The 22,859-nt window shown below is 39.9% G+C and overlaps 3 protein-coding genes across 5 annotated transcripts; 2 read left to right on the forward strand and 1 right to left on the reverse strand.

The window, feature by feature from the left end:
- Positions 1-848: 848 nt before the first annotated feature.
- exosc7 (exosome component 7) lies at positions 849-3,518 on the forward strand. Its single transcript, XM_054606432.1, has 8 exons — positions 849-1,013; positions 1,160-1,261; positions 1,729-1,823; positions 2,396-2,561; positions 2,656-2,726; positions 2,860-2,983; positions 3,077-3,232; positions 3,344-3,518. The coding sequence occupies exons 1-8, from the start codon at positions 957-959 to the stop codon at positions 3,446-3,448; spliced, it is 876 nt and encodes a 291-aa protein (XP_054462407.1). The 5' UTR covers positions 849-956; the 3' UTR covers positions 3,449-3,518.
- A 1,499-nt stretch (positions 3,519-5,017) lies between these two features.
- Positions 5,018-6,958, forward strand: LOC129097676 (tetranectin-like). 2 transcript variants are annotated; one of them, XM_054606586.1, is made up of 3 exons: positions 5,018-5,114; positions 5,296-5,394; positions 6,552-6,958. In XM_054606586.1, the coding sequence occupies exons 1-3, from the start codon at positions 5,018-5,020 to the stop codon at positions 6,956-6,958; spliced, it is 603 nt and encodes a 200-aa protein (XP_054462561.1). The 2 variants fall into 2 exon arrangements, with proteins under 2 accessions (XP_054462561.1, XP_054462560.1); XM_054606585.1 differs by having other exon boundaries at positions 5,018-5,112; positions 5,279-5,394.
- Positions 6,959-7,757: 799 nt separating this feature from the next.
- On the reverse strand, positions 7,758-21,347 carry cdcp1b (CUB domain containing protein 1b). 2 transcript variants are annotated; one of them, XM_054605994.1, is made up of 14 exons: positions 21,225-21,347; positions 20,942-21,031; positions 17,699-17,923; positions 17,075-17,413; positions 16,386-16,601; positions 15,506-15,844; positions 14,561-14,776; positions 13,832-14,188; positions 13,352-13,711; positions 12,594-12,791; positions 11,819-12,175; positions 10,848-11,204; positions 10,675-10,756; positions 7,758-9,591 (listed from the first exon to the last, which is right to left on the reverse strand). In XM_054605994.1, exons 2-14 carry the CDS (start codon positions 21,003-21,005, stop codon positions 9,084-9,086), a joined length of 3,618 nt encoding a protein of 1,205 aa, XP_054461969.1. In that variant the 5' UTR covers positions 21,006-21,031; positions 21,225-21,347; the 3' UTR covers positions 7,758-9,083. The 2 variants fall into 2 exon arrangements, with proteins under 2 accessions (XP_054461969.1, XP_054461968.1); XM_054605993.1 differs by having other exon boundaries at positions 21,172-21,347.
- Positions 21,348-22,859: the final 1,512 nt, after the last annotated feature.

Consider the following 22,859-nt stretch of genomic DNA (forward strand, 5'->3'; position numbering starts at 1 on the left):
CTTTGCAATTTGTATACATTTTTCTAAATGGCACTAGGTTTTGCTTTGTGGCATGTTTTTTTTTCAACAAATAATACACGAATAGGCACCAAGTAAGCATAAAACTGAAATAAATGATTGTTTTAATATCATACACAGCTGAGGCCCTAGACAAGGCCTACACTTCATTACATTACATTACATTACATTACAGTCATTTAGCAGACGCTTTTATCCAAAGCGACTTACAATCAGTAGTATATTACATATCATTCACCCATTCACACACTGATGACAGGCTACCATGCAAGGTGCCACCATCAGACTCTAACTAACTTCAAGTAATTAAGTAGGAAGGTGCTTATCATGTGGCACAAAAGAGTTGAAACTTTGGGGGCCCCCTGTAGTTTTGGGCCCCCTGGACAGTTGCCTTTAGTAGCCTTGCCTTACAAATACTCAAATTGCCATAAATTCGTTGCCACAATCTGAACCTGGGGTGTTTATTTATCCAATTTCTGTTTTGTATTCTCTAACCAAGTGTTAATTCATCATGACAAAAATGAGTTCCACTTTCTCAAAGGGCCAACTATGCAACCACAACTACCATAAAGCCTGACTCAGCGGTGCAAAAAAAACACTAACTAGAATCTGTTACAGCTTCACTTCATGCTTATGAAAACAATAGAAACGTATTTTAAAGACAGAAACTCAGATTTTCTGAAGTTAAAAGATATTAAAATACTGTCTCAAAGTGGCTGTTTATTGATAGGCCTCATCATTTCACGCATTAGTCACATGTTTCACAGTCTGCACCGGTTGGGCGGGGTCCTCTTCCTTCCGAAGGATCATTTGGGAACAGACCATCGGGACTTCCGGGTGAGCAGAAGATGCAGGAATCATGCACCGGCTTCTTCGTCGTCTTTTGATGACGTAATCAGAGAAGCGACGCAAACACATGCCAGCAGTGCTTTTACACTATGGCAACGGTACAAGTTAGCGAGGCTGAAAAAGTGTACATCCTACACGGGATACGAGTAAGTTTTTTCTTTACAGCTATTATTCAGCACTCAACCTTCTTCTAGTTAATAAGATTACGATGAATGACGGTGATTTTGTGCTCTAAAGCGGCAGAAAGCTCACGTTAGCTACGCGTTGTTGACATGATGATTCTTTGATTCAGGATGACTTACGAGTGGACGGAAGAGGCTGTGAGGACTACAGACACATGGAAATAGAGACTGATGTGGTGTCCAACACAGACGGCTCTGCCAAAGTCACACTGGTAACGTTACGCTTTCATACAGTACCAGTCAAACGTTTGGACACACCTTCTCATTCAACTACTTTGAAGAATCTAAAATATAAAACATATTCTGGTTTGTTGAGCATTTGTTTGTTTACCACATAATTCCATATGTGTTCCTTCATAGTTTGGATGTCTTCAATATTAATCTACAATGTAGAAAAAAATAAAAATAAAGAAAATCCATTGAATGAGAAGGTGTGTCCAAACTTTTGACTGGTACTGTAAATACAACAGAAGTCCTCCATGTTGGCTCGTTTTCTGTTTATGCTCTAGAACTTCTCATCTGTGCACCCTCAGTTCCTTGTCAACACTTCATATTGAACATAACGTTACTACCTGGAGCAATATCTATCCAATGTCTACTATCTACATCATTGCATGTCATTTATCAGGACGGTTAATTGTTTGATAACTTGAAATATTCTGCTCTGTCTCTCTTTCAGGGCCACACAGCGGTTCTTGTTGGGATTAAAGCTGACATTGGAAAACCGAGGCCCATGGTGCCAAATGAAGGCTACTTGGAATTCTTTGTAGACTGGTAGGTGTAATGCATGTTGTCATGAGTATATTAAGACTGTGACTTTTTATGTATCAAGGCTTATTTGCATAGGGTAGTCCCCCAAACCAATCAGTTTTGAAGACTTCCTACCTTCCTCCTTCTAGAATGCCATATGGGAAAAAAATATATTATGGTATTTGTTATTTTATATCACAGTATCACTGTAACTACATGTCATGATGTACTTAATTGTCTGTAAATGAAATAACAGCATGGGCCGTGTCCAAAATCACTCCCAACTTACATTTCAAGCAGTAATAGGTAACCAGATTTTGGTTGTGTTTGGATGGAAATTCTGCCACAAGGAGGTAGTGTTGTATCATCGGTTCAAAGTGATATGCATCTCCAACACATCCCAGTGATTATGGACTTACCAAAGAAAATATAGTAATGTTACTGTATCTAATAAACATGTGTGGAGAAAGATAGCAGGGTCAGCCAATTCCAACTGACTCAAGTTAGAATAAAACATCTCAGACTGACAGATACTACTTACTAGTCACATGTTACTTGACATGTTTATTGTTTCGTTTTCTCCTTCTAATCATTAGTTCGGCCAATGCAACCCCAGAGTTTGAGGGCAGAGGAGGCGACGAGCTGGGGACGGAGCTGAGTAACACTCTCTACAAAGTCTTCAACAACAAACACAGCGTGGACCTGAAGAGCCTCTGCATCTGTGCAGGAGAACACTGCTGGGTCCTCTATGTGGATGTGCTGGTGAGTGGTAGCATCCAATGATGTCTCTGACTTTCGCAAATGGCAATACAACCAATGGTGATTGGCCGGGTGACATTCTGACATGTTTCCACAGCTCCTGCAGTGTGATGGAAACCTGTACGATGCCATCTCAGTAGCTATCAAGGCAGCTCTCTTCAACACAAAGTAAGTGAGATGTTATATTGGTCTTTAAGATCAGATTACTATATCCTATGATCTCTTCCAGCTGTCATGTGGCTTATTCCTATTCAGTAAAATCAGAGCTTAACAGACAGTCTTCTGATTACCTTACTGGCAGGATTCCCAAAGTACACATATCAGCTGACGAGGAAGGAGCCAAGGAAATAGAGCTGTCCGATGACCCGTATGATTGCATGAGACTCGATGTAGAAAACGTTCCTTGTATAGTGACGTTGTGCAAGGTAAGCTCACCTGCTGATATTGAGAAGTTAAAAAAAAAAAGCCCTTTTTTTAATCACAAAAAAACGTGACCTTGACATTGGTTTTGTTTACAGGTGGGCCACAGGCACGTAGTGGACGTGACTCTGCAGGAGAAGGCCTGCTCCGTGGCGAGCCTGATCATCTCTGTCACACACAAGGGCACGGTCACCTGCACCAGGAAGGTGGGCGGAGGCAGCCTGGATCCAGAGAGTATCTTTGAAATGACAGAGGTGAGTCCAGCTCTCCTCCTCGGCCATCTGGCTCCCTCCAGGTTTTGAATATGATTAAGCTTGAATGAGGCTCCGTGGTAGAAAGGTACTGAAGTGTTTTTTTGTCTCCAGGCAGGTAAACGTGTCGGGAAGGCCCTTCATGCTCCGCTCATGAAGCTGCTGCGGCAGGAGGAGAGTTTGGGAAAGACGCGACAGAAAGTTGGCTTCCTTGGTTAACATCAACTTCTGTAGCTACAGTTTGTATGTACATGTATACTGAATTTTCTAATTAAACTTTAAATTTGTACGACTTTCTTGTCTTTGTATTTCAATTTAGAAAACACTGTTATATGGTGTTGCTGTTTTAACAAATATCTCCCCTAAATGTAAGATCTGGTGTAAAGATCCTGTACAAATGCATTTTATGATGACAAAAATAGCAAAGTACGTTAAGGATATTATACAGGGACTATGTTTCACACAACATCAAGTAGGTCCATCAAATTATGATGCTGAACATTTAATTTTACACAAATAACTTGCTCAGTTGTTAAACATAAAATGTCCTGGTACTTTTGTTCCACACTCACCAAGCTTGAGTTGATTATAATGATGCTTCCGGCCTCATGTGGAGACATCATGTTTTCAGGTTGTCCGGTATGTCAGGAACGCCTGGAGGGATTTTCTTCAAATTTGGCACGAACGTCCACAACTGTATCAAGGATGAACTGATTTGAGTTCGATGAATTTGATTTTGTTGGTCATTAGTCACCGTGACCTTACAAAACACGTTTTTGGTCATAAATTAGGAATACACACACTAATGGTGACAATTTCACACAAATGTCCAATTGAATAAAATTATAAAGTGACGAAATTTTGGACAGACATGGATGTAAACCGCAAAATGAGTGGTAAACTCTAGTTTTAAACAAAGATACTTAAAGATTAAATAAATCCACAGTGAAAGTCCAGTCTCTGCATCCTTTTGTTTCTGCCACGTGTCAGTGTTACAAAAAGAGCAGATGTGACTCTGGATCACGTCCACTCTTCCCTCAGACAGCGGTGTGTGCGCTGGCTGAGAGCAGACAGGTCCAAAAACAAACTCCTATTCATGAATATGAGCTCTCAATGCAGATTTTAAAACAAGGAAACGTATGCAGACAATGGTATTTGAGATGCCACTGAAACTTAAAATAAAGGACAAGCACCTTAACAGGTATTCCAAATCTGCATAAGTGACTTTACAGGTTCTGATTAATGAGTTCATTTCAGCGCTGCACTGCTGCCTGAAAAACCTGGAAATATTAAATTTTTCCAAATAAGCCTAGACTTCCAAAACACCTTTTTGGGCCAAAAGAAGTCTTATTCCATCAGTTTTTTTTCCTTCAGGTTTAAACTAGTCTGTTGTGCCAAGAAATGAACTGTAACCAAGTTATTCAAGCATTTATGTAACCCCTGAGTCAGGGTTTATTTATTTCTTTTTTCATGTACTTTGATGAAAGCTGCACTGGAATACGTCATAGCTGCTTCACATCATCTGCCAGCCTCCACCTGCTTTCCAGGCCTGGTTCTGGTTTATACTGGCCCTCCATGTGAAGCGTCTGGGGCCAGATGAGACACACACACACAAACTATCTTTTAAGGATCCTGAGGTCAGATTGTTATTCCTTAAAATGGCAGTTTTGGACTTCAGTATTTTTCCTTTTCCAGAGAGAAAAGAGAGAGGGGGTGTGAAAAAGAGGAGAGAGAGGAGGATAAATTGCACCGCTGACGTTGGAGCTGCCTCATTCAACAGGTCTCAGCATGGAGTTCAACGGACTGTGTGTGCTGCTGGGAGTACTACTACTGGTGAACTGCTCATTTCAGCAGACTCCAGCGAAGAAGACACCAGTGAAAAAAGGTAGAAGGAAACATCTGGTACATCACAATCTTTGAGATCTCTCCATTAAGTGATTTTTTTCCTTAAAAAGCATGTTTTGTTTTTTTTAAATAATCAAATGCTCAAACCTCCTTGAAACAAATTATTCAAATACAAACATCTCATTTTGATTTTCTCATATCTCTGGTGTTGTTGGAATCAGACACAGCAAGGGATGCTGCCATCAACAAGCTACAGAAACAGATAGAAGACATCGTCCAGGAGCTCAACCTACTGAAGGAACAACAAGCCCTGCAGACAGGTAACATCATAATGGATCTTTAGGGTTGATCTTGGTTACATTGATAAAGGAATACAAAGTATTCCCCTAATAATGGCTCAATCCCCAGGTTTACTGTGTGTGAATCAGGTGTGCATACATTACATTTTTTATCGAAATTTGCAACGCTAAATTACATAATCAACCATGACAGGTTATCATTATGTAATCTTTTGGCCCTGTATTGTAGAGGGGCTTTTGTTAAAATCTAGTCTTAATAATAATAATATAAAATAAAAATAAAAATAAATAGTTGTTAATAGTACCTTCCAAAGACAAAATTACCCAGAGCTTTACAGTCCAAAAAGGAATAAAGAGTAAAAGTTATCCAAAGTCAAAAATAAATAAATGGGATAAAACTATTTAAAACAATTGCAACAAATTCCATCAGATAAGAAAAACCAATAAGAATAAAAATGTGTTTGAACAAAGGATGTAAAAGAACGTGCTGAGTTTGGATTCTCACAACTGAGGGGCTCAAAGGTCACCCTCAGAGACATGTCATACTTTTGGAGAACTTAATAATAATTAACTTTTTGGTTTTGTTTATTGTTCTCTTGTGGTGCATACATGTGGTTGTTTGATTCAAATTACCAACACACAGAAAGCCTGGTGCCAGGCGACAGATCAGCCAGGTTTAAGTCTCTTCACCAGTAAACTTCTACTTGCTGAAGTGTCCATGAGCAAGATGAACTCCTTTCATCTTTAGACATGCAATTCTACTTTATGACCACCAGTGCATGTGAACAAGCAGCCATTGGTATCACACTGGTGATTGGATTACAATGTGAGCATTTAAAGGGTTTCCTGTTTGGATTAATTGTTGGCATGACATGAGCTACATTGTTCAGAGTACAAAGTATGTACACACATTCAAGTGAACAGCCTGAGGTATGTTTCTTCTAAAAATAAATTCAGATGGCATACATGTGTAGTCTTTGGAACTGCAAGTTAGAATCTGGGGAGCATATGGCAAACCCCAAAATGATATCCAGTTGTCCCTGCAAATCGTAAAATGTTTTTCCATCATGTTGCACATGTATACCACAGGACTACTTTTATTATTAGCAAAAGGGCAGGATGCCTGAATTGTGAAACTAACCACGTAACCTTCTGCTCCCTTTTATTTTTCTCTTCAGTCTGTTTGAAAGGCATAAAGATCAATAACAAGTGTTTCTTGGCCGACACTGTGAGGAAACACTATCACACTGCCAGTGAGGACTGCAACGCCATGGGTGGTGTCCTCGGTACGCCCACATCCAGCGACGAGAACGACCAGCTCAGAGACTACGTCCGCCAGAGAATCGGCCTGGATGAGCAGGTCTGGCTTGGCATCAACGACATGGTAACCGAGGGCACCTGGGTGGACCAGACCGGCTCCAGCATCACATTCAAAAACTGGGACACGTCCAACTACCGGTCTCCTCAGCCGGACGGCGGCCAGGCCCACGACTGCGCCGTCCTGTCTGGGGCCTCCAGTGGGAAGTGGTTCGACGAGAACTGCCGCGAAGAGAAGACCTCCGTCTGCCAGTTCAACATTGTTTGATCGTATGCATCTCATCATATAGCTGCTTTCAGTGTACGCATTGCTGCAACGCCGCGCTGCCTGCTAGTCCAAAATTTGATTTAAACCAGTGGTTCTCAGCTGCTTATGCATCAGGAATGAATTCTGATTTAGAGGTCAAAATCAGCTGCATGGCACATATGGGTTATTTTTTGACTAAAGTGATCTGGTGACGAGTCATGTGCAGCTTCCCATTGCTGACACAATAAAACTAGGATGAACACAATTAAGCTCAAAAGGAAACAATTACAGATTTTTGTACATCTTCTCCTAGAAGAATACAAGATTATTATTCTCCCCAATAATTCCAAGACACATATATTAAATGTTCATAATTCACCAGTACTTCTGCAATGAAAGGTGTGTGGGTGCTGGCACTTTTCACAAATGTTAAAACTGGGTGTGACTTTCTTAAGTTTCCACACATCTCCATTATGACTCACTGGTTGAGAACCACTGGTTTAAACATGGACATCCTTTCACCATAACTGTATTGAGCAAGAACTATGGGCTAAGTGGTATTTAAAGAACTTAAAAAAAAATAAGTCAATCTTCAACCGCATTCTTTAAGAGATTATTTCTGTTTGCTAGCCTTGCAGTCCCTTATAATGTCTAGCCTGGTGTAGCCTGATAAATTACCATCAATAAACTATGAAAACTCATTCCTCTATTGTCATTTCTTCAATGAAAAGTTTGGGGAAATATGCTTATTAGATTTCCTGCCGAGTGTTAGGTAAGATTAATAAAATAAGATAATCCTTTATTAGTCCCGCAGCGGGGAAATTTGCACACGTTTCAAAGTGGTATCAGAGAAAGTGAGTGCTTCGCAAAAAGTAAATCAGCTCCAAACTGACAGAGAAAAACAAAAGTGTAGACTTTAAGATTTGACAGATACAGACTTTAAATTAAACCTCTGCAGCTGCAAGAAATGTGGTGCACCTCTGTAATCCTGGCTCCCGCATTTGTTTTTTCCAGTAAAAATACACTTCTCCATGGTAAACATTGGCTGCTGCTCTGCATTCTGGAGTCTTTTCCACTCCCTCCTTTCCTTCACTGCTTTTCATGGCCAGAGTTCCTGTGGCTGAAATTGTTTTCACCATCCACAACACAAAAGGTGACTGTCTCAGCATGAGAGGGAAAATAACGTGTGAAGGCAGTCAGTACTTTAAGAGGTGAACAGTTTCCCCATCAGACAATTTTCCTAGAATTTATTGCAAAAACAAACAAAAAAAAATGTACAGGTAAAGAAAACACAAATCTCTTTAAAAACAAATAAACAATATAAAAAACACTTAAAAACAAGGACCAGAGGACCACCTCTTCATAGTCCCTGCTCCTGAATCCATTCCACATGGGTAGAGATTAAATAAAAGCAAAAAAAATAGTTTGGCATTTTTTTGTTGCTTTCATGCCGAGAGTTAGATGAGAAGATTGACAGCACTCATGTTCCTACAGTAAGATACAGCCAGCTCACTAATAATTATCAAATTAGATCTTGTTTTTTCAATTTGTATGAATCTATATGAGCTTTAGAGGTGCTAGTGAATGGATTTAGTTACCTTTAGACAGAGCCAGACTAGCTTGTTTTCCCCTTGTTTCAAGTCATGCTCAGTGCAACTTTATATTTACAAGGTAGACATAAGAATGGAATCGGTCTTCTCATCCAACTCTTGGCATGAAAGCGAAAAGCTATTTCCCAAAATGCCAAACTTCCTTTAAAGGTGCAGTGTGAAGGATTGGCAACATCTAGTGGTGAGGCTGCAGACTACAACCAACTGAAACTTGCCCCGTGTGCCAAGCGTGTAAGAGAATCTTATTTGCAATACACTAAAGAAAACATACTTATTAACATTAAATTCAATTTCTGCCAATAGAGCCCCCTAAATGCTTCACATTGTTCCTTGAAAGAAGAGGATCACAGCTTGGACTCTTGAAGCTTAAGCTCTGACAAAGACGACTCACACATCACATTCAGGAGTTCGTCGATCTCAGATTCCCTGAGTGTGATCAAGGCACAGAATTTCAAATCAGTACCTTCCGGATATTCTCTGTGCTGTAAAGACAATTTAGTAACAGCAGCCCATCCCGCAGCTACAGTCCTCACACACTACAACGAGTCCTCTAAAATAGTAGGCGGCTGTGGATCCATGTCAACACCAGAGAGCCGGATGGGGTTTATATCCCCCGTGCTCTTAAACGTGTACAGCTCATTGTCCAACATCCTGCGGTCCTGGAAGCCGAGGCTGTCCTGCCGGTCGATAGGAGTGCGCGGACGGGACGGGATGAAAGACTCAGACGGGTCCAGGAACGTCTTGAACCGCTCCAGCTCAGGCTCATGGTCCGGTTCTTTGATTACAGGCAGCCCTGGGTCAGTGGGGCCTGTAAATGTGTTGTAAGAGTCCACCTGCACGCCGTTGAAGTGGTCTTGCATGCTGTCGGCGTAGCTGGAGTCACCCAGCAGGTGGCCGTACATTATCGCCTCATCTATGGAGGCATAGACGTGGGAGTCGTTGTCTGCCCGAGTTTTGGTGAAATGCCTGTCACTTGGGCGGAAGATGTTCCCTTTGCCAATGTAGATGGATGACTCCTCGGCCAGTTTGTCTTTTTTCTTTTTCCTGTTTGAGAAGATAGAGGGCAGACCACAAACAATGAGTCTACAAAAGCTCCCAGTTAGAGACCGATCTTACAGAATATAGACCAATTAATATATAAATGTAACTAAGCCAGTTCAAAAACATGATTCTTAATCGACCGGCATAGAAAACCAGGGCCCATATTCATCAAACTTCAAAGAATTAGTCTCAAAACTGACAAAACATAGTCAAACATCTTCATGGGGCAACATTATAAAACACATCAATAAATAATATTGTAAGTGAGAACATTAAAACAAATTGTAAATATATATTTATATATACCCAGCTTTATATTTTTCCTTTATCCTCAAATAAGTTAGGGGAAAAATACTTTTTTTTGTTCATAGGTTACTCTGCAATTTAAATTTCACTCTCAAATTTTTGGTCTTGACAAACATTGTTTAATTTATCTGTTATCCAACTAACAATATTATTTTGTATTTAATTAAATTCTCAACTGGGCTTATAATCTTTTAAAACATTTAGTTAATTTCAAGACTCTGACACTAAATAGCCAACTAAGGAGTAAGAGAAGGTATTTGCTGTAAGAATAAAATACATATAAAAGTATCTTATTTAAAAGGAACATATTCACAGCAACATGTTTTTCTGCAAAAACATCTGTGATTGTTTTTTAATATCTCCAGTGGGAAACAGTGGGAAATTAATGATTCAATATATCTGTAGTAGATAAATGTATAATTAGAAATGGATTAAAGGGAACTGGCTAAATTGGAATCAAAAGAAAATCAAACATGCAGCTGGGGGGAAAATTCTGCCACTGATCAATGAGATGCATCAGAGAAAAATATTATAATAAGAGGGGAATGTAATACCACAATGGCAAGTGCAAACAAGATGCACAGAAAGCGATTGCAAACTAAAATCAGTGCCACTTTTATTTTTGCTGTGATTTTAGCGTAACTTACGATCAGAAAAGCAGAATCTGCAAATCAGTAGGAGTAAAATTGTAGGATAAAGACTTTTATATTTCACTGAAGTCCAACGGTTTGATAAATACCGACCCGGATGTTGATCAAGTTCTGCTTCAGGTATACTCACTTTGTGACAAAGCATACAATAGCCAGCACTGTCAGCAACAGCAGAAGAGCGCCTGCTAACCCGAGGAGGATGGCCAGGAGGTCTGTAGAGGAAAAAAGAAGACGTGGTAGAAGTAAGTCCTTTGCTGTAGTTATTTGTCTGTACAAGGCCTTAATTGAATCCTGCTTGCTTACTGCTCTTCTTCTGCAGAACGATTTTGGTCACTGCACCAAAGTGTCCCTCCTCTGGTTTACAGTTGGACATGTTGAGATAAAAACTACGTGGCACCATCAGCGTGTCCTCCGCCTTCTCGTCCTCCCTGCGGCTCATTATCTCCTCCTCGTCCCCCAGCATCTTCACCTTGATGGAGGTGTGGCTGTCACTGCATTTGGGTTGGCTGAGGTTGACAAACTGCATGTGCGCCACGTGCTGGCTCGGTACATTGACGATCCAGGATACGGTGGCTGAAGACCTCATACCCAGAGGCCAGTTGGGGCTGGCCAGAAGGAACGGAGACGACACATCTGGGCTGACTCTGTAAATAATGGTCTCTATAAAAAAGGGATGGAAGTAATGTTGAGTGTCAGTACTGTATCTTCCAGCATTTGTGGAACAACAGTGCCCCTGTGTGGAATTTAAAAATAAAATGAATGTGCTCCATTTGAACATGTGGAGAATCACAGCATACAGCAGCATGACAGATGTGAGGAGGATGCAAGTACAGATGTTCTTACCATGACTGCAACAAACGATTGTTTTCATAATTTATTAATCAAATCTTAAGGTATACTTATTTATAATACTTGTTTTGATCTTGTTGTTTACTATGTCTCTTGTTTGCACTATCCTCTATGCTGCTGTAATCCTGCAAATTTCCCCGCTGCGGGACTAATAAAGGATTATCTTATTTCATAAAAAAAAAAAAATCTAATTGATTAAAAACTTAACTTTCTAATTAAAAACATAAAAAGGCCATTATAATAGAGCTAAAAATGCTGTTGGTCGCACAAGACTGTTAACATGAAGATGCCACCTTGGGCTTTAGGTATATATGATGGCCATTTCTCACAATATTCTGGCAAAATTATTCAATAGATCAGTCAAAAAAATTATCTTCAAATTTAAATAATCATTAGCTGCAGCCCACAGAATATCCATGTTTTACCTGGGATCTCCTGACTGAAGCTGACGTTGAGGAAAGGCTCCATGGTCTTGCTGAAGTCGGGGACTGTGGCTGTGACGGAGACGTTGCCGTGCACCTGAACCTTCTGGAGTATTCCGTTGTAGCAGAAGTCTCCAACAGAAAACCCGTCGCCCTCTGCCACACGCAGGGAGACGGACTCATTGCACTCCTGACCGGGCAGGGACTGACGGAGACTCCCTTTGGGTGACACCAGGTCCACGGTGCGGTCCTGAGGGATTTTGAGGTGCCAGGTGAAGCTGTGGAGGGGCATCGGTAGACAGGAGTCCAGTTTGGGCACAGTGAGCTGAGTCGCAGAGCAGGACGTCTCATCTTTGCACTCTGTTATTATAAAAAGGAAATGAGAATATTAAGTTTTCAACTAAAGGAACAGTCAAAAACAAATACGAAGGTCTCGTGTTACCTGTAGCTGGAGCCAGGCTAGCTATTATCCCTTGTTTCCAGTCTTTATGCTAAGCTAAGCTAATTGTCTTCTAGTTCTATCTTCATATTTACCGTACAGACATGAAAGTGGTATCAATCTTCTCATTCACTCACTCTTGGCAAGAAAGCCAATAGCGCATTTCCGAAAATATCAAACTACTCCTTTAAGAATGAAATAGACTTTGTACTTTGACGTTAATATTTATTTTTAACCATTTTTATTCATTCACCACGAAACTGTGATAGACTATGACCTCAAAAAAGAAAACAGAAAGCTACAAACATTTAATGAACATTTAAAATAAAATCCTCTTACCAATAGCTTTACTGGCAGTCAGGCGGACATCTTCATTTGGACAGTCGAGGAAGGACAGGCTGGCCTTCGTGCCTGCAGCCACGTTGATCTTGTTTTCAACCTTAGAGTTAACGCTCATCTCACAGTAGGGATCGGAACCCACTTTCTCTATCTGTAGCGACACTCCTTGTCGTTCAGTTAGATTCACCGCACATAGGACTACGACAGAAATACAATATTAAAAGATTTTAGTGATTGGAAAGGAAGTCTTCATCTCAGCTTTTATTGTGAACATTTTTTTTTTTTTAAATCAGAAATCATGTTAAAACAAAACTGGCATTTCTTTTTGTCTAATTTCTGCATTTAATACTCAGTGTTATGCCATTATAATTTTGCAGAACAACATCACAGACTGATGGACAAGCAACAACTCTGATTCAAGCCACATTTTGTCCAAAATGATGGCTCTTTTGATGGATAAAGTGATGCACGTCATGTTGCAGAAATAAATAAATAAAAAAAGAATTATTATATATATATATATAAACTAAACATCCTAAAATTATGAAAGACTTTTCTTATCAACCTGATTTTAAAAATTGATTGATTTTTTAACCCCTTTCTCAAACTGCAACTGAAAAAATACTTTTGACCCTTTCCTTGCTCTTTTTGTAAAACACAAGCCAATTGGTTTCTCTGTGTAACCTGGTTACTTGCGTACATAAACTGCATAACTTCCAGAGCTTCAGACTCTCAGATTTCAAGTTTTAACACTGTACCTGGATGTCCACTCCTCATTACAGAGACTCTGTAGTTCAAGGTGAGGCCTTGTAGTGTCGTGTTGGTTTCACAATTCCTCAGCACCATTTTGAAGTTGCCCTGCTCATGCTGCGGCTGGGAATCCGTCAGAGTCAGTTTGGTCACCTTCTTGGTCTCTTTCTGGTACTCCACCTCCACTATTTTGTTGAGGCACTCTGGAGCTGTGTGATCGCGAAACTGGATCGTGTAGTTATACATGCCGGGCACTGTGAAGTCCCACTGCATCTGCTGGTTGTCAGGGAAATCGCTGGGATAGTTGGCTGTGATGAGGTCTGTGTCGGACATACCTCGTGGAAGGTTGACTTTCAATATGGCAACCACTGGGGAGAAACACATAGAGAGTATTGTGAAGTGGAAGATGTCTTGTTAAATTATGTTTGATGTAGTTGATTCTTTCGATCATTACACAGAAGAAAAGAAAAAAGAAATTCATAACTTACTGTCTGACACCGGTCCAACGCTGAGTTTGAAGTCAACGGGATCCAGCTTCCTGTCGCCAGGCACCTGCAGAGACATTCGGCCCTTGCGGCGGGGCAGGATGGTGGTCACAGGTCCTCCTTTGCAAAAGGTACCAATAGTTGTTAGCCCTGCGCGCAGATAGGTTATAATGGAGTATGTGTGCTCATCTGGACAGGTCTCCTGGTTGGGAATCTGTCGCATTCCCGGTTCTGGGAAGTCCAGTTGGAAGACCCGAGTGGAGACAACTGTCACATCCCAGGTGAAGGTCCGGTTGAAGTCTGGGAACAGTAAGGACTCGGCCTGAACAACGTTTCCAGAGCAGGAGATGTCTTTGCAGTCTGGAATTGGTAGAGAAGAGCTTGTAAGCGATTTAGTGTTTACAAAGAGTTTTGTGTTGACAAGGATACAAACAGCTGCGTACTTAAAGCGTAAAAACAAGTCAAAAGAAATAAGATTAATTATCTAAAACAGGAAATAATGTACTGTAAACACTTATTCCTGAATCTACAATAAAATAAAAACATCAACTGCAAAATCATAGTTTGAAAGGGAACCTGTGCTTAATGTCTTTTGCAAACAATATTGATAAAATGATAAACAAACCGACTAATTTTGGTTGCGTTTTCATGCAAATGACAATGGAAAGAGACTTAAAAAGTGAGTTAAAGTTTTGGAAAATGTACTTAAATTAAACTTAGAAAGGTTCATACCAATTTCTCTGTTGATCTCCACAATGAAAACATCCTGAGGTTGAGGACAGGTGAACTCTACTGTGGTATTGTGAGGGTCTTCGAGGCGTAGATGGGTTGATTTGCATTTCTGATTGGGCTCCTTGTCGATACACACCTCACAGTCTGGCTCGCCAGGCAACCTGCTGATTATAACAATGGTTCCAGGATCAGGCATAACGGACATCATTCTGCCACCTGGAGAAAAACATAAAAAAGGTAAAATCAGATGTTGATGAAATCAGAGTAACTTCCCATGAAACGTGGTCCACACAGTCATGTCACCCTTAGAATGAATCGAAATAACTTTGGTGGTCTTGTACTTTTCATCTAGTCTCGTCATAAGGTAAAAATCTAAATTTGTTGTTTATGATTCACATGCTAAACTAAGATGGTAAACATTATACTCGCTAGATATAAGCATGCTAACATGGTTATTGTGAGCAGGCTGAGTATTTAGCTAAATCAGAGTGAGCGTGACAGTAGACCAGTCTTGTTTTGGAAATTAATGTAATTTTACTTCCTAAAATAATTTGCAGCGTGTTATCTATATTAATTATGATCTGCACAATATTTTCATAAGAAATGTCCTTTCATTGTGTTCTTAAGAGCGTCTTTCTGACATATGACAACATATGAAAGCTAGCTTACTATGCTAGCTTTAGCTCATTTAGTTATTTTTTATCTGTCAATCAATGAGAATTGTTCCTGTCAAATATAATTAAAAGCAAAAACTGGGAAAGGCATTACATTTAAGCATTAGTTACCAAACTGTGCCCATAGAAAGATGTTTACGCTATTATGAAAAGTTGTTTAGCATCAGTTTGTTTGGAATATGTCTTTGCTATTTTGTATGTATTTTTCTGTAAATAAATAGCTACTTGTTTTTTCTCTCTCGTGTGAACAAACTGAAGGACAGACACTTGCCTCTTGGTGCTGCTTTGACAGTAAATGAGTCCACTTCACTTCCTGTGGGCACCTCTGCAGTCACAGTCGTCGCGCCGAGCAGATGAAGAGACACTGTTCCGCCCTCACAGTAGCTGTTAGTTTTAACCTTTCCTTCACTGTTCGTTGTGCTCACTGAGTACTGCTGGCCATCTTGGCATTTCTCTGCTCCAGACATCTCCTTTAATCCACCAGGGAAGTCCAGAGTTAACACAGTCCTCTCTGGTAGACTTATGTCCCATGTGAGGGATCTTTGGAAGTCCTTAAAGATGTCGGGATTGACTTCTCCTGCAGCAGGTGTGCAAGAGCTTTGGGTGCATTCTGTGTGACAAAAAATATAAATGTTTGAATTTTACACAGTTAAACTGGCTGTGTGTGTGTGTGTGTGTGTGTGTGTGTGTGTGTGTGTGTGTGTGTGTGTGTGTGTGTGTGTGTGTGTGTGTGTGTGTGTGTGTAACAGAGAGAGAGCCTAGACTTTAAATAGATGAAATAAACGTATTCAGTCATGAAGAAATATGTACATATATACATAAATGAATGAAAAAAATAGAGAACTAAATAGATATTTTAAATATGCTGAAATGATTTTCTCAATAACCAACATTAATTTAGAATTTAACTATTGATTTATGTATTCATTAAAGATTCTATTTATTTAATATTTTATTTATTAAGTAAAATTTGTATCATTATTTCTTTATCTATTTCAGCATTTATTTAAGCCTTTTATATTCAAATAAATCAGTGATGATTAAGTCCTTTTTGTCTTCCATACATGTTGATATAAAGTGAATCCAAAATTAGTAATCGCAAATTCTGCAGGTGACTGAAGTCAATGCTGACATGCAGCCTCCTCTCTCACCTATTTTCTTCTTCATCGTCACTCTGTACACATCCTGAGGTTTCAGGCAGCTGAACTCCAGCGAGAGTTTCTCGACATTCGTCAGTGTCTTTTCTGTGGGGCTACAGTCGCGAGTGGAGCCAACAACCGAGCAAACTTCACATTCTGGCTCCTCAGGATCCCGGCTGACGACCACAGTCGTGCGTGAATCAACGCTTACAACCATCGTTCGGCCCTCTAAAGGGGGCACAAAGGAGAGTTAGACAGATTGCATTACACAAGCTTTTCTTAAATCCATCACTAAATTTGTTTAAATTGTAATATTATTCAAGCAGATTAGAATCTTAGGGAAATACCCAATTATGCTAAACAAAACTGTCATTATTTGGTCATTTACTCATATTATTATTTTTGTGAACTGTACTTTGGAATCTTCCAAGTTTAAATTATGAACATTTCAACATTTTGGGGCAGATACTTCAGCCATGGCCCATAACTTCCTCTACCTGTCAAATAGTTGACACATTAGCAAGTTAACGTTAGCTTTATCAGCTTTAATGGCTACACTTTGCAGTTCTTTGGTGTTAATATTTAGTAACAACTTATCTTTATGCAAGAATGAACTTGTGTGGGGCAAACTGTTTTAATTTATTTGAAATATCCAGATAATAAACACTTAAAAAAGTGTATATTCAGTAATTCGTTCTTACTTCGTGGTGCAGCTGAGGCCTGGAACAACGATTCGACCAGAGCCTTTGGTTTTACTTGCAGAGACACAACAGCTCCATTGGGCGCATCCAAACTAGTCTCAGAACCACCTGGACAATACTGAGTCCGGCCCTTGGTGTTTGTTTTGGATATGACGACCAAATACTGGAATCCATCAGTGCACGGTTGTGACGTCTCCATCAGCCCCTGTCTAAGGATGTCCAGACCCACAAGCGTCTTCTCCGGGGCCTTCAGCTCCCAGGTGAAGGTTCTGCTGAGCTCTGGGAGGATGGAGGTTTGAGCTTCTAGCATTGTCGGGTTGCAGGCGTCCTTAGTGCACTCTGGATTAAAATTAAAGTTGCTCAGATGGTTAAAGAATTTCAGCTCTTGCGGAAGTTGCATGCATGTGTGTATCAAAAGGTACCGTTTCATGTTGGACAAAAATTATGCAGGTTTTAGGATTCTTATGTCAAGGTAGCTAACAAGAAGGTTGACCCCTTTGTATAAAAATAAAGGGTTTCTCATTCAAAATACATCCATGCCTTTGAAAGGCCTTTTCTCAGTAAACCTATACTTGGTCCTAATTGGTTCCCAAACAAATCCTGAAATGATGGCAGTAAACTCACCAATGGTCTGAGCGATCGTCACAGTGTAAGCCTGTTCTATCGGCTGGGAGCAGTTGAACAGCAGTTTGACCTCCTCCTCAGGTACCAGAGTCAGAGAGGAATTGCAGGATGTCTGTGTATCATTCACCCCGCTGATTGTACAAACAGCACATTGATCCAACGGCAGCACGGTGGACACCGTCACTGTCAAGCCTTTGTTTGGTACGACCGCCGTCTGTAGGCATTCTGAGGGGACAGATTACAGGGAGTGAGCTACAAATAGCTTAACGATGTTGTAAATGGTCATCAATAATCTATTTGATTAGGCTGAGGAGAAATTAAAACATGGAAACAATGTAAAATGAGTAGCATTTATGCCAGTATAGTTTTTGTTCTACTGGACATCAGCTGATTAAGAGCATGCTAGGACACCTTTGGACATGGATATCACACAAACACACACATTACAAGCAACATTCTCATAAAGATATGCTGCATATAAGCTGTTTAATGCTCAAAAATAGAGCTGAAAGGCAGCTAGCAAAGCAATTCTTAGCTAAGCTACCAATGTGGCCCTAAGGGCGGCCATGACAGTCAGGTCAGTTTGGCCAGCATTGAAATATCTCAACAACTGTTGAATGGATTGCTGTGAAATTAAGTACATACAATCATGTTCCCCAGAGGATAAATCCTACTGATTTTGGTGACCCTCGGACTATTCCTCATATAAAAATGTTTTGCTTAAAAAGGTTCCTAACTGAGTGAAATGACCAGGAGGTATTTAAGTGCAGCTATGATAAGAGCTGGTCGAATACTCTAAATGCTAAGGAAAGGTGCTTCAATACTTCCGTTCTTATCTCCTATAGCAGAGGGTACACTTGACCATCCTTTTCGAAAGGAAAGGTGATAATGCCGTCCCACAATTCCTTGCGGTAGCAACATTTAAAGCAATACACCATTTGGCCGTCATGACATCCGCTGTTGCTGTTTAATTGTACACTATGGATGTCGTTGTCTTTTCCTAAAACCTCATGAATTCTCCTTGACAGCTTTCCTTGACAGCTTGACGTTTACAGCGACGTCAAGGAAAAGTGGATAGGCAAAGAACAGTGTCCAGCTCACCTGTATAACAATTAATGGGACAAATTCATAACCTCATTAATATTATGTCTTCAAAAGGAACAATACACATGCACACAAATGGTCAGAAAGTTTTCTGTTGACCCATGAGCATGTGTTGTCAGGCACACCTATCCCAATGTTGTGTAGGGCCAGACCAAAGCAAATTAATTTACTTGACATTATCGTGAGTCATCCGAGCGCTGAGTAAAGAGGAAACTGAGGTGAACCAGTTTCTGAAAAGTAACTGCCGTGTCTGTGATATACGACTCTTATGTAGCGAATGCAAACCTCTACCTTTAGGGAAATTACCTTTTACATACTTAGGTGATACCTTACCCTTTCATCTGATATTTTATCACATCAGCAGCTTGAGAGTTACATTGCAGCTTTAATTTTCAGCTTTAGTCCTAGTTGTGGTCCAAACTGTGGCTCCAGTGTCAGATCTCAGTATATTTCTTGGTCACAATTTATAAATAAAAACAACTTTAATGTATCCGTACCAAGATTGTTTGTGTACGTCATGTGTTTATGTTGACAAAGTTACTAGTGGCCCTATACATCGGCATTTTTTTCAAATCCCAAATATTTATATTGCCCTCAAAATCTTAGAATTTCATATTTTCATGCAATTTCTATGAGACACTATTAGAAATAAACTTGTAAATATGTGATTTATATTCTATTCATTTTTGAAAAAAAATTTCAAATAAGCAAACCATGAAAGAAATAAACAATATATACACAAAAAAGAAAATATATATACCCATATACATACATACTGTGCACACGAATACAAGACATACAAATGCACAAACTCCATACACAAATATGTACTGCCCTGCTTTCCATAGATACCTGTCCTTAATAATAAAAACTTCTCATTTTACCTACCTTCAATATAATTTATAACAATTTCTACTTTTATTTTGTTTTAATGTTCTTCAAAATATCAAATTTGGCCACATAATGATGAGCTAACTAATTTTGAATGAAACTTTTTCAAATGAGATGGTTCTCCTAAGGACTTCCAGTCGCTTATCAGAACCTGTCTTTCTATTATTATGCTCGTCTGGCTTTCATATGAAGCTGCAGTCCATCATTGTGAGTGTGTCACTAAGTTTAATCTTTCTAAAAGTAAAAATCTTAATATAACTTGAACCATCCCAAATACATTTATGGAACCTTCCACCCATAAGTCTGGACTAAAGGACACTCTGTGCATAAATCACGATGGTGGCTCTCTAACTGCAGTGATGCAAAGATTTGAATGAAAACAGATGTTTCTTAAAGCATGTGTGAGGTAAGCTGCACAAGTTCACACACAAGAAGAAACCAGGAATTCACAACTTGAACTTGCAAGGACTTGAAGGCCACACAGAGCAACACTGCAGCACTCAAACTGTTGGCTAGAAGGTTTCTTCTGACAGTAAACAATGGGTGTGTCGAGGATGTCATAAGGTGCAAACAATCATATCTAGCGGCAAAATATAAGTATATATGTATGATCATTTCCACAAACACTGTTCAAGAGAATACATTCACCATGCTGCGGATGGCTTCTCCCAATAAATAAATAAAGTAAGTGGGCAAGAAAGCACTCAGTTTACATCTAACATAAAATATGATAAAACGTCCGCCAGATTCATAGCTCAGCAGCAGATTGCAGGTCAATCATTAATGAAGCGATGATAAATCCATGCCTCTAGGAAGCTCCATAAATGCCTCATAAACCTTTTGAAAATGGAGGTCTAGAAGTCACACACTGACTGAATATGTGCTTCAGCCTCTCATCTCCACTGTGGAGCCGATCAATCATATAAAATGTTGACTTAACGTCTTCGATTATCTTTGAATGTATTGACACGGAGCTTTAAACACAGCTCACTTCATGCAGGGGGTTTTACAGGACTCCATCTTTGCATTTGGTTTCGGGTTTAATCACAATAGGCAGCCTGCGCTCTCATCTCAGGTGTGTGTTTGACCCAATTAAACCTGAAATTAAGCCACAATGTTTAGTACACTTTTTTTTTTTTTAAAAGTATCGCCTACTAAAAGCAACAATGTTAGAGGTAAAACATGCGAACAAAGCTCCACCAAACAGTAAACTAGCATTGTCTTTGCTAGTAGAGCTTATTATCCCACCTGATGAGTCGATGAACGTCACAAACAAGAGTCCCAGGAGCGCGCCGCTCGCAAACAGCCGCATGTTCACTAAAAGCAATCAGGATTTTCCTGTTTTTTAAAAAAATAAAAAGGTAAAAAGATTTCAAATGTGATTCAAATGAGTTGTTTGTCTCTCAAATACACGGCTGCATTTTTCGTTCACGTTCAAGCGACGGCGTTGACAGCCACTTCCTGCTCCGCATTACTACCTGTGCGCAGCGTTGCGGCGGAGGGCGTGGACCGCAGGTAGAGTTACGGTTACCTGTCCAAACTTGACAGGGTGAGGAGGATCGGGGCCCTGCCGTTGTACCCTTGAGCCGAAACACCGCAGCACTGACACGCAAAGTATAGGCTTCTGATAAGGGTACGAGTCCTTAAGTGACTCAGCGTCGCCGTGTGGCACAATGGGTGCCCTATTTATACACAGCTGAACATGCCAAGGATTGTTGGCATCGTGCGGTGTATCCCCAAAATGAGGCAGAGGAAGGAGCTCAAAGTACTCCAGGATTGATAGTATTATGTACCAACAAACTCTGATAAATATAAATACAAATGGGATCATATTATAGGGATACATTCAGCATTGGGTCATATTTCTGGTGACAGTTTAAATGAGCAATGTATCTAAATTTAAAGCAGGTTGTGCCTGGTTAGGTGCATTTTTTCACCCACAGTGAAATGATGATGAAAATGGGGTTTACTGTTGATGTCTGATAGCAGGTCTATATTGTGGTAAGCACTCCCATGTTGCAGAGGCTCTCCTCCTGCCTCCACATGCCTCATGACGCAGACATTCCTGCACAGAAACATACCTCAGGGCAAGACCACTTATGTTACAATTTTGGAAGCTTTAGCCAAAATAACCCACCCATATCTTAATGCTAAATGCCTCATATTAACCCTCTGCCTCAGTTTTAACCGATTTGTTCTAATGTCAACTTTATAAATTTCTAGTTTAAAGCCCAAACTTAAATCCCAACTCTCAACCACACAAAAGGAGGATAAAAAATAGCTTTAAAAAACCCCGAAATAGATAAATAAAAGTTCTCACTTTCCCTAATCTTCCTGTCTTTGTGAAAACACCCAAACACACACATACACGCCTTTACAATCAAACACAAGTGACCTCTCTGAGTTTTGTGTTGAACCAGTCGAACTGCATGCAGAGTGGGCGTTGTGGTGAATTTAAACAGCTTCAGTGTGTCTCAACAAGAGAGCTCAGTGAAGAAGCAGCAGCTGTCTCACACTTCCCCTCCCATGTTACTGTAGATCCACAGCCAAACATGTGCTGCTGAGAGTTTAACGGCTAAAGTTTCTTTGGGGAAGTTTGACAGAGAAGCACCTTCAACACTGAACTATTGATGCACTGTATGCAAATTTGGAGACATTGTAGGTTATGTAAAGTGTCAAATTGTGTTATTTGTTTATTGTATAGACTGATAAGTTACAAGATTGTGAAATGCTTATGCAGTCGTTTTAAAGTATCCAAGTAAATCTTTTTATTTTTGACATCATGCTTTCTTTCTTCTTTCTGGTCTTCCTCAGATATGCTCAATAATAAATCAAGTTATGAGACATAAATGAACCATAAAGGAACCATACAAAAAAATCCTGGGTACTTGTAATTTAGTCATTAAAACAAGGATAAAACAAAAATAGAGACAACCAAATTGTTCAGTTACAATCCGTTCTGCTCACTTGGCAGGAATAACAGCATTTGTTTTTAACTCTTATTTCCAGGTCATTGGTTATAACATGAATGTGCCTGAATAGTCCACATGAGGGCAGTACGATATGTGACTAGTATCAAGCTCTATTTTGTTCATGCACAGAAAGGTTGTTGATTGTGGAAAAAAACAAAACAGTTGTGATAATTTTTAATAGAGATTTCAGTAGA

Source organism: Anoplopoma fimbria, chromosome 10, assembly GCF_027596085.1.
Source record: "Anoplopoma fimbria isolate UVic2021 breed Golden Eagle Sablefish chromosome 10, Afim_UVic_2022, whole genome shotgun sequence".
NCBI classification, from domain to species: Eukaryota; Metazoa; Chordata; class Actinopteri; order Perciformes; family Anoplopomatidae; genus Anoplopoma; species Anoplopoma fimbria.